General features: G+C 47.2%; 1 protein-coding gene and 1 non-coding gene across 2 annotated transcripts; one reads left to right on the forward strand and one right to left on the reverse strand.

Moving 5' to 3' along the window:
- Positions 1–6,018: 6,018 nt before the first annotated feature.
- LOC130701869 (uncharacterized) lies at positions 6,019–6,621 on the forward strand. The gene has a single exon (XM_057523661.1). It carries the CDS (start codon positions 6,019–6,021, stop codon positions 6,619–6,621), a length of 603 nt encoding a protein of 200 aa, XP_057379644.1.
- Positions 6,622–10,748: 4,127 nt separating this feature from the next.
- Positions 10,749–10,820, reverse strand: Trnaw-cca (transfer RNA tryptophan (anticodon CCA)). Its single transcript has one exon. It is a non-coding gene; the product is annotated as a tRNA-Trp (tRNA).
- Positions 10,821–12,031: the final 1,211 nt, after the last annotated feature.

Here is a 12,031-nt window from a genome sequence, read left to right on the forward strand (position 1 = left end):
GCTGCTGCTCCTGTGTCTACTAAAGCCTTAATTTCTTTTCCAAAAATTCTAATGGGTATACGTATTAGTTTGGGTATCGCTATTTCTAAATTTTGTGTTGGAGGGTTGTTTGGTAGGGATATTGTGTTTACTGCATTGGACGGTGGTTCGGGTTGTTGATACGTGCTATATCCGTCCAACATTCTCGCGCAATGTGTCCTCTTTTATTGCACTTGTGGCAGATAATAATTCTATTTCCTAGGTTGTCAGTGTCCTTGGTTGATTTTGTCGTGGCTGTGGGTATTGATGAGTATAGGATGGGTTTTGATGATACACCTGTTGATTGTTATGTGGTTGAAAGTTCGGTCGATTGTAGTGTATCGGTCTGTTGTTGTACGGAGGTCTCTGGTGTGTTTGTTGGTAAGTTGGGTAATTAGGTTGCCTATACCCCGTGGAGGTACCTTCTCTTCTTGGTGAAGTATAGTTGGTGCGGTATGGGCTGTTATCTCTGCTTCGATTGAAGTTTTGGTCACTACTGGAGCCTCTGCTATTCGGTCTCTCGTGAAATCGAACTCGCGGATTTTGTAGTCTGGAGTATTGATCACTTGATCGCGAAGAAGATCTTTGCTCGTATTGATCTGCGGCTGCTATGGTTATATCGGTATCCTGTGACAATTCACGATTTTTATTAGTATTTTCGAGTTCACGTATTTTTTGTTTTAGGAATTCGATTTCTGTCTTTTGTTGTGAAAGTTCGTTATCTTGTTGTTTCTCGTGATGCGTTATCCCTGCGATTACCGCGTTTATTTCTTTCTCTTCTGCAGTCTCCTTGCTATATAGGATGCCTTCGGATATGATTATTTGTTTACATAACTGATCAAAATCTTCGGGGTCTTCGGGCATTCTGAAATAGAGTTCGGCTCTTAACTTTGGTAAGATGCCTTGCATCAGAATTTTGATTTTGGTATAATCTCTCATTCTTTTGACTGTGTTTATGAGTCGACCTTCGACAATGGTTTGGTTTTGGTCCGATTTTTCTTCTTTGCCTTCAATGGACTCGTAGAGACTGTTGATTCTTGAGATAAAGGCTTTGCATTTCTCCTCAGGTTTTTGCTTTAGTGTTGACAACTTTTTTCTTTGTGCTGCTAAGTCATATGCATCCTGGAACCTTGCAATGATGGCGGTTTTCCATTCGTCATAACTTAAGTCGTCACCTGGTTCTTCTACGTAGTTTCCATGCCATTCTAGGGCATCACCTTTTAGTCTGTCGAAGAAGAATCGTATTTTTTGGTTGTCGTCCCAGTCGTTGTTGCGTGCTACATGTTCTGCGTCCTTTAGCCATTCTGTTATTAATTTATCAGTACTTTTCCCTTTGAAAATTGGAATTGATTTCTTGTCTTCCCTCGAAAGTAAACCGACTTTTTCTGCTAAGGTTTTTTCAAGGATCTCTTTTGTCTCTTTTGTTTCTGTCAGAAGTTGTTTGTTTGTTTCTAAAGCTGCTTTTATCTGTTGCTCGGTGGTTTCTAACTTCTTAACCAGTTGTTTTCTTTCACCTTCAAGTTTGCTAATTATATCTTGCCCTTCTCTTTCAACAGCTGTGATATTGTCTTCTTTTTTCCTTAAAAGGATTTGTAGTTGGTTTTCTGTTGCTGTGGCACTTTCAAGGCTTGTTTCTAATTCACTGATTCGTTTGGCAGATTTTTCAAGGGAATTTTTTAGTGTGTTTCGTTACTTTCTTGGAGTTGTTCAAGAGAACTACTTAGGATGTATTTGTAACTCTTTGCCTTTTTCTTGTTGCTATCTAGCTGTTTTCGTAAGCCCTGTTATGTGTGCAAATACTACTTCTATTTGTAAAATACGGCTGGTACCTAATAGGAATTCTTTTTCTTTACCATGTACAATGCTAATTTGCTGCAATAAACTGTCAAGGTTTTCAGTGTTGCCACCGAGGGATTCTACGTAGTCTTTAAGTGTCTTTGTGGTGTCTGTAATAGCTTCTGCTGTTATACCACTTGGTACTTGTAACGTTTGCTCTAACAATGAATATGAATACAATTGTAATGCGTTGTGGGTCTCTTTAATAACTTCTTGTTTCTTGGTTTCTATTTGTTGGATTTTTGCTTTTGTCGTGGTGGTCTGATTTTGGTTTTGGTGTTGTGTGAGGTTTTGTTTTGTTCTAAATTTTGTTCAAATTCTAAGTCCACAAGAGTTTTCCAGTGGTCTAAAAAATTTTCTCGATGACAGTTGGGATTTTGGTTGGTTGTGTTTGATTCGGGAAGTACAGGGTACAACGGTGGAGATAATTTGTCGACAATATTTGGATACAAGGTATTCTCTTTACGAGTAGTCTCTGGTACAATATGATCAAGCGGCATTCGCTTACCTTTGATGGTGTTCCTTGGTCTAGTAGAGTTGTTGCAGACTCGTCGGGGAAGTGTAGAGCACAATCACTGAAATAAGGTACGGGTAAGAAACTTTGTACTGGACAACAAGTGTGGGTCTCGTTGGGACCTCCAATTGTAAAGTTCCTTATACCTCGTGTATTACAGTGGATTTGCCGAAACAATTCCGAATTTCATGGTACAAACATGCAGTATTTATACTACTTAAGAACACACAAATTGAAGGTAAAATGGGAGGGGATACGTTCACTTTCACTTGTGAACCGCTTGAGGGGTGTGGAGGGTGTGGCTGTCTTTGGATAGCCTTTGGGCTCGTTACAGTTGTCTCCCGAAAAATATGAAGAATGGCCTGTGTTGCAGTGTTGATTGCTTTGCTGTGTTATAAGCGAAAGTGACGAATGGAAGATATTTGTCCCCGTTTTGGGGTTCGTCCGTCGTAACGCTAAAGCTAACATATCACATAAGATCCTGTTGAGCCGTTCTACTAACCCGTCTTTTTGGTTATGGTATGCAATTGTTCTTATTTGTTTGATTTTGAATAATTTGCAAATATCTTGGATTAGGCTCGACAGAAAGTTTGTCCCTTCATCTGTTAGGATGAATTCGGGGGATACATATTTGGTAAAAATATCATTAACCAAGGCTCTAGCAATTGTTTGGGCAGTTTGATCTCTCATTGGTACTGTAAAAACGAAACGACTGGCATAATCTGATAGGACTAAAATATACCTATGTCCCTTTGCGCTTTCTTGAATTGAACCCACAATATTGTAGCGCCAATGGACTTTGTCGCCGATCGCATGATGCCCCAAGTCAGGCGTAGGCTAGCATTGCCGGTCTGGCCGGATGTCGGGAGCCTTAAAAGCCCGACTCTGATAAGCCAGAGGGTTTAGTTAGTTGATAGTTGAACAGTAGTCAAGTAGTCATCGATTGAGTTGTTGTGTCATAGTGTTCGATAGTTGATTGAGTTGTAACCTGTTGTTTAGTGCTGTATCTTGTTAAGTGGGTATAATAAACGAACCTTAACCCAGAGTTGTTACATGGTGGAGATGCTCCTGCGTTCTTACCTGGTCAACTGCACGTTTAACTCAGGTAGGCGTTTGTTGTGAGGGGTCTCTGGTAGTCGAACCCAGCAATTTATTGTTGGGCACGAAGCCACAACAACGGTCTGAGAAAAACGTGTGATTGGCAGTGAGTCGCAGTGGCTCCTCGTTTGGATGTCACACGGGAGAGGTGTGATTTCAGACGCCGGGGAAAGGGGTCGTCGAAGAGCAGCTGAGGAGGCGGCGAAGGAGATTCAAACCTATTACACGGGTTTGAGGCCGGCGTCACCTCTAAGTGCAGCGGCGCGAGCTTCAACAAGATTTCAGGAGGCAGGTGCAACATCAGTGCGATCTAAGGGGCGGTCGAGAGGTCCCCCTGGCGTGGTGAGTGAGCTCACTTTCGGGCGCAAAGGTACGTGGGTGACCAGAGAGGCGTCCCAACAAGGAGATATCCCAGACCTGACGCAGTTTGAGTTGGATTCCGAACCACAGGGTAAGGAATTCGTGGATACTCAGAGTCACCAGGTGTCAGAGAGACAAGAAACCAGGTGTGCTGCGGGAAGAGGGGGATTCGAGCCGACGGCTGCACATGAGCATCGTGAGCGTTCCCGTAGGGTTGGGAGCGAGGTTGACACACGATCCGAAGTGGGAGAAGAGGAACGACAGGAAGAGCGGCGGGTCAACCGAGACCAGAAATTGCATACGCGACGACTGGAGGTAGACGACGCTGCGTCGTTCATCCCGAAAGTAGCAGGGCCCGTAAGTCAGGAAACGAACAAAATACAAGCCATTCCGGCGAAGAGGAGGCGGCGGAAGGCGGAGGCCGTTAGCAGCGATCAAGGGTCGCGGGCTCGGCAGACTATCGAAACGAACTCGTTCGAGACACAAGAGACGGTGACCGAAAACCAGGAAGGGGCGCGTCCAGTGTCAGTGCAGGCGGAAGGCGCTGCCGACAGGAGAAGCGCGGTTGGCGTGGAAGCCGACACCACTGGCCTCACCGAGAGATCTTCGGTGCCGACAGCAGGCAGCTTTCGACGGAAGAACACAACGCGGTGGAAGAGCGAGAAGTGGGCTTGGAAAGAAGAAGCCCGCGCGATGGTCTACGACCTATGGCGTCTAGCACGTCGCACGCAGCGGTCTTGGTCAGGCCAGAAAGAAGTGGATTCAGTGTTGGGGATTCACCAAGGCGGCAATCCATAGCCCAAGAAGAGGAACTAGCTTGGGACCATTTTCTGGCTGAGGAGGAAGACATGGTGGAGAGGCCGATCATTCAGTATAAGGAGCCGGAGAAATTCCTTGGCACGGCCAAGGAAAATGCTGTGGAGTGGATTGACCGATTCGAAAGGATAGGTCGCCACAACAGATGGACCAATAATGACTTGGCGAGAGCGATAGACGTGTCGCTCGAAGAGGCGGCCTACAAGTGGATTGTAGGCCTAGAGGCGCGGAACGCGCGCCCAGAACACTGGGAAGACCAGAGAGAGAGATTTGTGGGGGAGCAAGGGCCAGCGCGCTAGAGGGAAGTGCCTGGACTCAAAACGTTGTTTCTGAACCAGTTTTTTGCAGTGAACTTAAAAGCGACAAATGGAGAGGAAACTGTGGATGAGAGTCCAGGGGAAGGACGAGGACCTAGCAAAATACTACCACGACGTTATGGACTTGTGCCGCATCGTGCAACCAGATATGGCGGAAAAAGTTTGTATTGACCACCTGTCACGAAAGGCTGTATGTGCTTGGAATCACGACCTGCGAGGAGTTGTTCGAAAAGACAAGACTCCATGCAGATGCTGTGAAAACGGCCTACGAATGGGGCTATGAAAATGCACGCCGGGAGGGTGAGAAAGCTCCTATCGGGGCAGTAGGCCTTAATAAGATGCAAGAGCTCCAGCGGCAAATACAGGAGCTGCGGGATGAGCTGACGAAGGCAAGAGGGCAGACGAGAAGGCAGAGCATCGACGACTGAAAAGGCGAAAGGAATCGGAAGACAAAGAAAAATAATCCGTTCCGATGCTACAATTGCAATGAAGAAGGCCATATGGCAAGAAATTGTCCTAAAGAAAAGAGTCGAGAAAGCACGCCAAGGCCTACAAAGCCTACGAAGCCGGAGAGGGAGGAGCCAAAAGCAGCCTGTGCTGTGATTGGCGGAGAACCAAGTAAAGCAATTGGACAGCAACAGCCTACAGAGGTAATCTGGATTGGTGGTTGTCCAGTGGAAGCTTTAGTGGACACGGGAGCGGTCATTTCCGTCATCACGCCGTCATTAGCAAGCAAGTTGAACCTGAAAATCACCCCATGGGATGGGCCCCGGCGGATGGTCAGCCTATGCAACCGAGAGGAAAAGTTGCGCTGACAGTGATCAATAAAAACTCGTCGGTGGAAGGGGAAGCCGTTGTGCTGAAGACTTTCGGACCCGACTTCATTATGGGAAAAAATTTGTTAAAGCTCTTTAAAGAGCTAAAAATCTGCTTCAGTAGCCCTCGACGGTGGAGCTCGGAGCGATTGAGATCGGAACTGCCGGAGGCAGAGATGACATAAGGAAGGTGACCGCAACAGTGCGGGTCACGGTGCCAAAGAGAAGTGCGGTACCGGTGAAAATGTCTATCCCAGACGGAGGAAACAAGGACGCAATTATGCTCCTCCGCACGTCGAAAAAGCTGCTTGAAAAAAGTGGCTTATCGGCGGGGCACGCGTTAATCGACTGTACCAAGTCGAACGCGGTTGTTCACGATATGAACGTGGATCACACGGATCATGTGATTGTGGAAGGAACATCCCTCAGAAAATTGGTGGCTCTCGACCAGAGCAGCAGTTTTCCCCTGGAGATGGAAGATGGACGTACAGCCGGAAGGGGCAGCGCTCGGCAGGGAAAGCTGAAATACCCGGCTATGTTCGAAGAATGTGTGGCGAAGACACTGGCAGGGGAGGATCGTGAGGACCTTATTTCGCTTCTGATGAGTTTCCAAGATGTGTTCGCTGAAGGCAGCGATTGCCTTGGGCAGTGTACTGTCTTGGAGCATGCTATACCTACGGGTAATGCAGCGCCGATCAAACAGTTACTAAGGCGACGCGCCTGGCAGGAACGAGAGCTCATTAAGGCAGAGGTAGACAAGATGCTGCGGCAAAGGGTTATTGAACCTGTGCAAAGGCCCTGGTCATCGCCAATCGTCCTTGTGAAAAAGAAGGATGGGAAGTGGTGATTCTGCCTCGATTACAGACGTTTAAATGACGTAACGACGAAGGACGTCTATCCACTTCCGCGCATCGACGATGCGTTATCGAAGCTGGAGGGAGCGACGGTTTTCAGTATTGTAGACCTTCAGAGCGGGTACTGGCTGGTTCCAGTTGCCGAAGGAGACAAGCCAAAGACAGCGTTTGTGACGCCTGACGGCCTTTATCAGTTCCGTGTGATGCCATTTGGATTGTGTTTAGCATCGAGCACATTCCAGCGGCTCATGGATATGGTATTGGCAGGGCTTAAGTGGACCGATTGCCTTGTGTACATAGATGAAGCAGTCATCTTTGGGAGGGATGCAAAGGAACATCTGGAGACGCTCGGAAAGGTCTTGTCATGCTTCCGGAGGGCGAATTTAAAGCTGAAGACCGAAAAGTGTGCCTTCGGGAATGAGCGTGTGCGAATGTTGGGCCACGTCGTGAGCCGAGCCGGAATTGAACCAGATCCTGACCACTGCAAAGGCATCGAAAAGTTCCCTGGCCCAAACCTCAATGCTAGTGAAAAAGTAAAGAGGAAGTGGGTGAAGAGCTTTGTAGGCCTTTGCTCTTTCTATCGCAAGTTTGTGCCGAACTTCGCCAAGACGGCGTATCCACTCACGGCAATGGAGGGAAAAGGAATGTTCCGGTGGGGAGAGCCAGAGCAGAGTAGCTTTGCAGAGTTGAAGGCGGCGCTGGTAAAGGCAGGTCGGCTGGCGCATCCAAATTATGCAAGGACTTTTGAGGTACACCCAGACGCTTGCGACTACGGAATAGGCGCAGCGTTGATGCAAGACAGGGATGGACATGCCATGCCAATTTGTTTTGCGAGCCGAGTGTTAAACAAGTCCGAGAGGAACAACTTCATCACTGAAAAGGAGTGCCTGGCCATTGTATGGGCCATGAAAAAGTTTCGCCCATATATCTAGGGAACGAAGGTGGCGGTGAAGACAGATCATCATGCCCTGTGCTGGTTAATGACAAAACAGGAGTGGCAGACTAGAACGATGGAGTTTGTCGTTGCAAGAGTACGACATAAGCATCTGCTACAACAAGGGAAGTCTCCATGAGGATGCAGATGCCCTGTCGCGTTACCCAATACAAGAGGGGGTGGAGAAAGAACACGTGACACCTATCCCAGCTGCGGCCATGGCGATGGACGTTCATTCCTGGACTGACGGACAAGATCGTGTAAAGCAGTGGAAGCGGATCAAGCAGGGGATGATCAGCAACACTTCCAGGCGATACGGGAACTTTGTGCTGAAGGAAGGCTTGTTCTACCTGAGAACGATCTGGTTCGGACAAGAATTTGACCGGCTCTGCGTGCCGCCAGAGAAACGGAAGGAAGCACTGTCGTTGGTTCATGATTAGCCTACGGCGGGGCGCCTAGGGCAAGCAAGAACTCTGGAGAGGGCTCGGCAGAGGTTTTACTGGCCGAAGATTAATAGAGCAGTGACCCGGTATGTTAAGGCATGTAAAAGTTGCCAGACACGGAAGCCGGATCATGGGAAGAAGAAAGGACGCATGGAGATCACGCAAGTGGGAGGACCATTCGAGAGGATCGGGATAAACGTCCTCGTTCCATTCCCGCGATCACGAAGCGGGAATAAAAACGTGATCGTTGCCATTGACTACCTTACTAAGTGGGTAGAAGCGAGGGCCATACCGGATTCCACGGCTCTGCAAATAGCAAAATTCTTCGTCGAGGAAATTGTGTTGCGGCATGGATTTCCGCGAGAGCTGACGTCCGACCAAGGGAAGTGTTTCACGGCAGAAGTAGCCCGTGAGGTGTTCGCCCTTCTTTGACTTTCCCATCGGATGTCCGTACCTTACCACCAACAGGCCAACGGTCTTGTGGAGCGACAAAACAAGACGCTGGCGACCATGCTGGCGATGTATGTGGACGAAAATCACGAGGACTGGGATGAATTCCTCGGGTTTGTCACCTTTGCCTACAACTCGGCGCGCCAAGATAGCACCAACCACACACAATTCATGCCGGTGTATGGGAGGGAAGCATTAATTCCGACGGACCTGCTAGCGGCGACGGGGCCGAATCAAACAAAGCTTGCCGACCCAAAGGAACTGATGAAGGCGTTGTCTAATTTGAGGGAAGAGGTCAGAGATAGACTGGCCCTGGTGCAGCAGCGGTGCAGCAGCCAGAAGTCTCAGTATGACACCAGAGTGAGTGAGGCACCGGTATACGAACCCGGTGTCCTGGTGTTAATCTTCTGGCCGCAGAGGAAGAAAGGTCTCGCTGAAAAGTTACTGCACCAGTACGTAGGACCTTTCAAAGTGATCAGGCAGATCACTGAACTAAACTACAAACTTCGAAAGCCTACTGGGAAGAGAACCATTGTGGTCCATGTTTCTCAAATGATGAGGTTTGTTATAGAGTCAGATGACGAATCCGATGGCGTGGTGGAAGCTGAGACCGTGACGCGTGCCAACACCAGCGAGGGACCACCAGAAGGCGATACCACGGCAGTGGCCGAGGAACCGGAGGCAGCGATGGAACCGGAGGCGGCGGTGCGTACTGGCACGAGTCCTGAGAGATTGCTGGAAAGCGACACCGCGGCAGTGGTTGGACAACCCGAGACGAAAGGCGCAAGGAGAAAGGCGAAGCGCCGACCATTGGAATTGATAGAGGAGGAAGATTTTGGCGAAGGCCTACAAGTGGAAGAGGAGCCAAGGCTTGGGATTCAAGAGGAGGTGGAACCGTCACCGGGGCGTCCGATCCGACAAAGACGGGCACAAGGATGGATGAAGAACATGCTGGTTTTATCAGTGATCTGTACCATTGGACAGATGGTCCAAGCGCATGAAATGAAAGGCAAGTTCGTGGTGACAGAAGGAGCTGTTTTTCATCCAGAGGGAACCCTAGCGTTAGGCGATTCCGAATGGATCGTCATTTACGACGTACCGACGAAACGCACAGAGCAGGTGATTAAGCGCATAACCAACTGGGTGGATGAGATGTTACGAGCTTTCGACAAAGTTGCGATGGGGAATTTTCCAATGGAAGTAAAGCCATTTTTAGAAGAACCTGCGTTCGACTTAGTCGAGATCAAGACAATAGCAGAGCGGCGACGACAGGAGTTCAGAGAGCTAGAGAGAGCCCTGAAGGGCGATGGTACTCGGCAGAAGCGCGGGCTGTTCGACGCTGGAGGCAAAGTACTTATTAAAGTGCTGGTTATTTGGGACCACTACCACCCAGGAGCTAGAATCGGTGCATTCAAGGCTCGAATTTTACCACAAGAAGGGCCTGGAAGTAGTACATCTTCTTCAGGAGCAAGCAACACTCCTGAATGTCATGTTGGGACACCTGGCGGAACATGAAGCGGAAATAGACAGCTTGATGGCGGCGTGGGGACAGATGCGCCGCGAACAAGCTCAGCTGAGAAAGGTCTTCAGCGAGAGCTGGACACACCTGTCGAGAGAATTGCTTTATCTCCAAAGAGTGGCGGGATCAATCGAGAAAGCTAATCGCGCATGGGACTGGACGGCGGAGGTCCTGCACGGCTGGCAGCCTGGGCTGGCGGACGCAGCAATAGGAAAGCTGTCACCTCTGATGTGCCCCCCGAATGTACTGACTCAAGCGTTAGAGTCCGTTCGACAGGCGTTACCACAAGGATGGGGACTGACACATTCAGGCATTTTAATTTATCTTTAACGAATGTAATTGATAAAAGCATCGATGGTTCAGTGGTAGAATGCTCGCCTGCCAGCCTGCCACGCGGGCGGCCCGGGTTCGATTCCCGGTCGATGCATTTTACGTCAAAAATTGACCCTTAGCACCCGTAGCAGATACAAGTTGTGCATGATCTGTTATCATAGTTCAACGATTAAGTAACCGTTACGTCATCACATTCGGGAACCGCGGGTAATTCCTGACATGGTATTGGCAAGATTCTCGTCTCTGAATAGCATCAAACTTTTTGCTAGCTCTCTAACAGCTTGCGCATTTTAATATGCATTTTACAATAAAAGCATTGATAAATGTATTTAGTCACGTGTTTTTACACGCCCTGAAAATATGAGTAGTATTTACCTAGACTTGTCTGCCTCGTTTGTCGTTGCAGCATACATTCACAAACAAAAACTTGAATAAGCCGTTTGATCCCGACGTGATTTGAACACGCAACCTCCTGATCTGGAGTCAGGCGCGCTACCATTGCGCCACGAAATCCTACAACAGTGATGGTGTTATAGTATGCACCAATTCAATAAGTTGAATGCATATATCACGTATTCCATCCCATTATGTTGATCAAGATCGGCAATTCAACATTGAAATTGATTGGTAAGATTATTTTATTTCATTTTTTAAGAGTAATTAGATTTTGAAGATCATTTAGGTTTTAAGTGAATAATTCGTTACGTTTGTGAGGTTCTTTTAAGTAATGATCAACATGTGGTAAATATTGAAGAAACGTCACAGTGACGTTCAGCGGCAACCTTGGTTAACACACGTAATTATGATTAACTTATTACAGGTGTAACGAGCCCAAAGGCTATCCAAAGGAATCCACACCTTCTTCATCCCTCAAGCGTTTCGCAAGTGAAAGTGAACGTATCTCCTCTCACTTTACCTTCAATATTTGTGTTCTGTAGTAGTATAAATACCGCATGTTTTTTAATCTTGTAATTGGGAATTATTCCGGCAATCCACTGACAATACACGAGGTTCGAAACATTACAATTGGAGGTCCCAATGAGACTTAAACTTGTTGTCCAGTAAAAAGTTTCTTACCCGGATAACGCTTGTGAACTTAGAATTTGAACAAGAGTCAGAAAGAAACAAAACCTATATCAGACCACCACGACAAAAGCGCATATCAAACAAATAGAATCCAAGAAACAAGAAGTTATTAAAAAGACCCATAACGCATTACAATTGTATTCATATTCATTGTTAGAACAAACGTTGCAAGTACCACGTGGTATAACAGCAGAAACTATTACAAACACCACAAAGACACTTAAAGATTACGTAGAATCCCTCGGTGGCAACACCGAAAACCTTGGCAGTTTATTACAACAGATTAGTATTGTGCATGGTAAAGAGAAAGAATTCCTGTTCGGCACCATCAGTGTTTTGCAAACAGAAATAGTACTTGCGCAGATTGCAGAGAAAAAATATTCGTCTAACCTCAATTTCGAGTTACAGAGCTTGCGAAAACAGCTAGATAGCAACAAGAAAAAGGCAAAGAGTTCCAAATACACCTTGAGTAGTTCCCTTGAGCAACTCCAAGAAAGAAACGAAACACTCAAAAACTCCCTTGAAAAATCTGCCAATCGAATCAGCTACGAAGAAGCCTGAAAGAAGCCTGAAAGATAGTACTACAAAGAATAAAAATCTTGAAACGGAATTACAAAAAACCAACGTACAGGCAGGAG

This window comes from Daphnia carinata, chromosome 7, assembly GCF_022539665.2.
Source record: "Daphnia carinata strain CSIRO-1 chromosome 7, CSIRO_AGI_Dcar_HiC_V3, whole genome shotgun sequence".
NCBI classification, from domain to species: domain Eukaryota; kingdom Metazoa; phylum Arthropoda; class Branchiopoda; order Diplostraca; family Daphniidae; genus Daphnia; species Daphnia carinata.

Bases quoted from the DNA above. Each gene is read 5' to 3' on its own strand.
- LOC130701869 (XM_057523661.1), top strand. From the start codon at position 6,019: ATGTCTATCCCAGACGGAGGAAACAAGGACGCAATTATGCTCCTCCGC.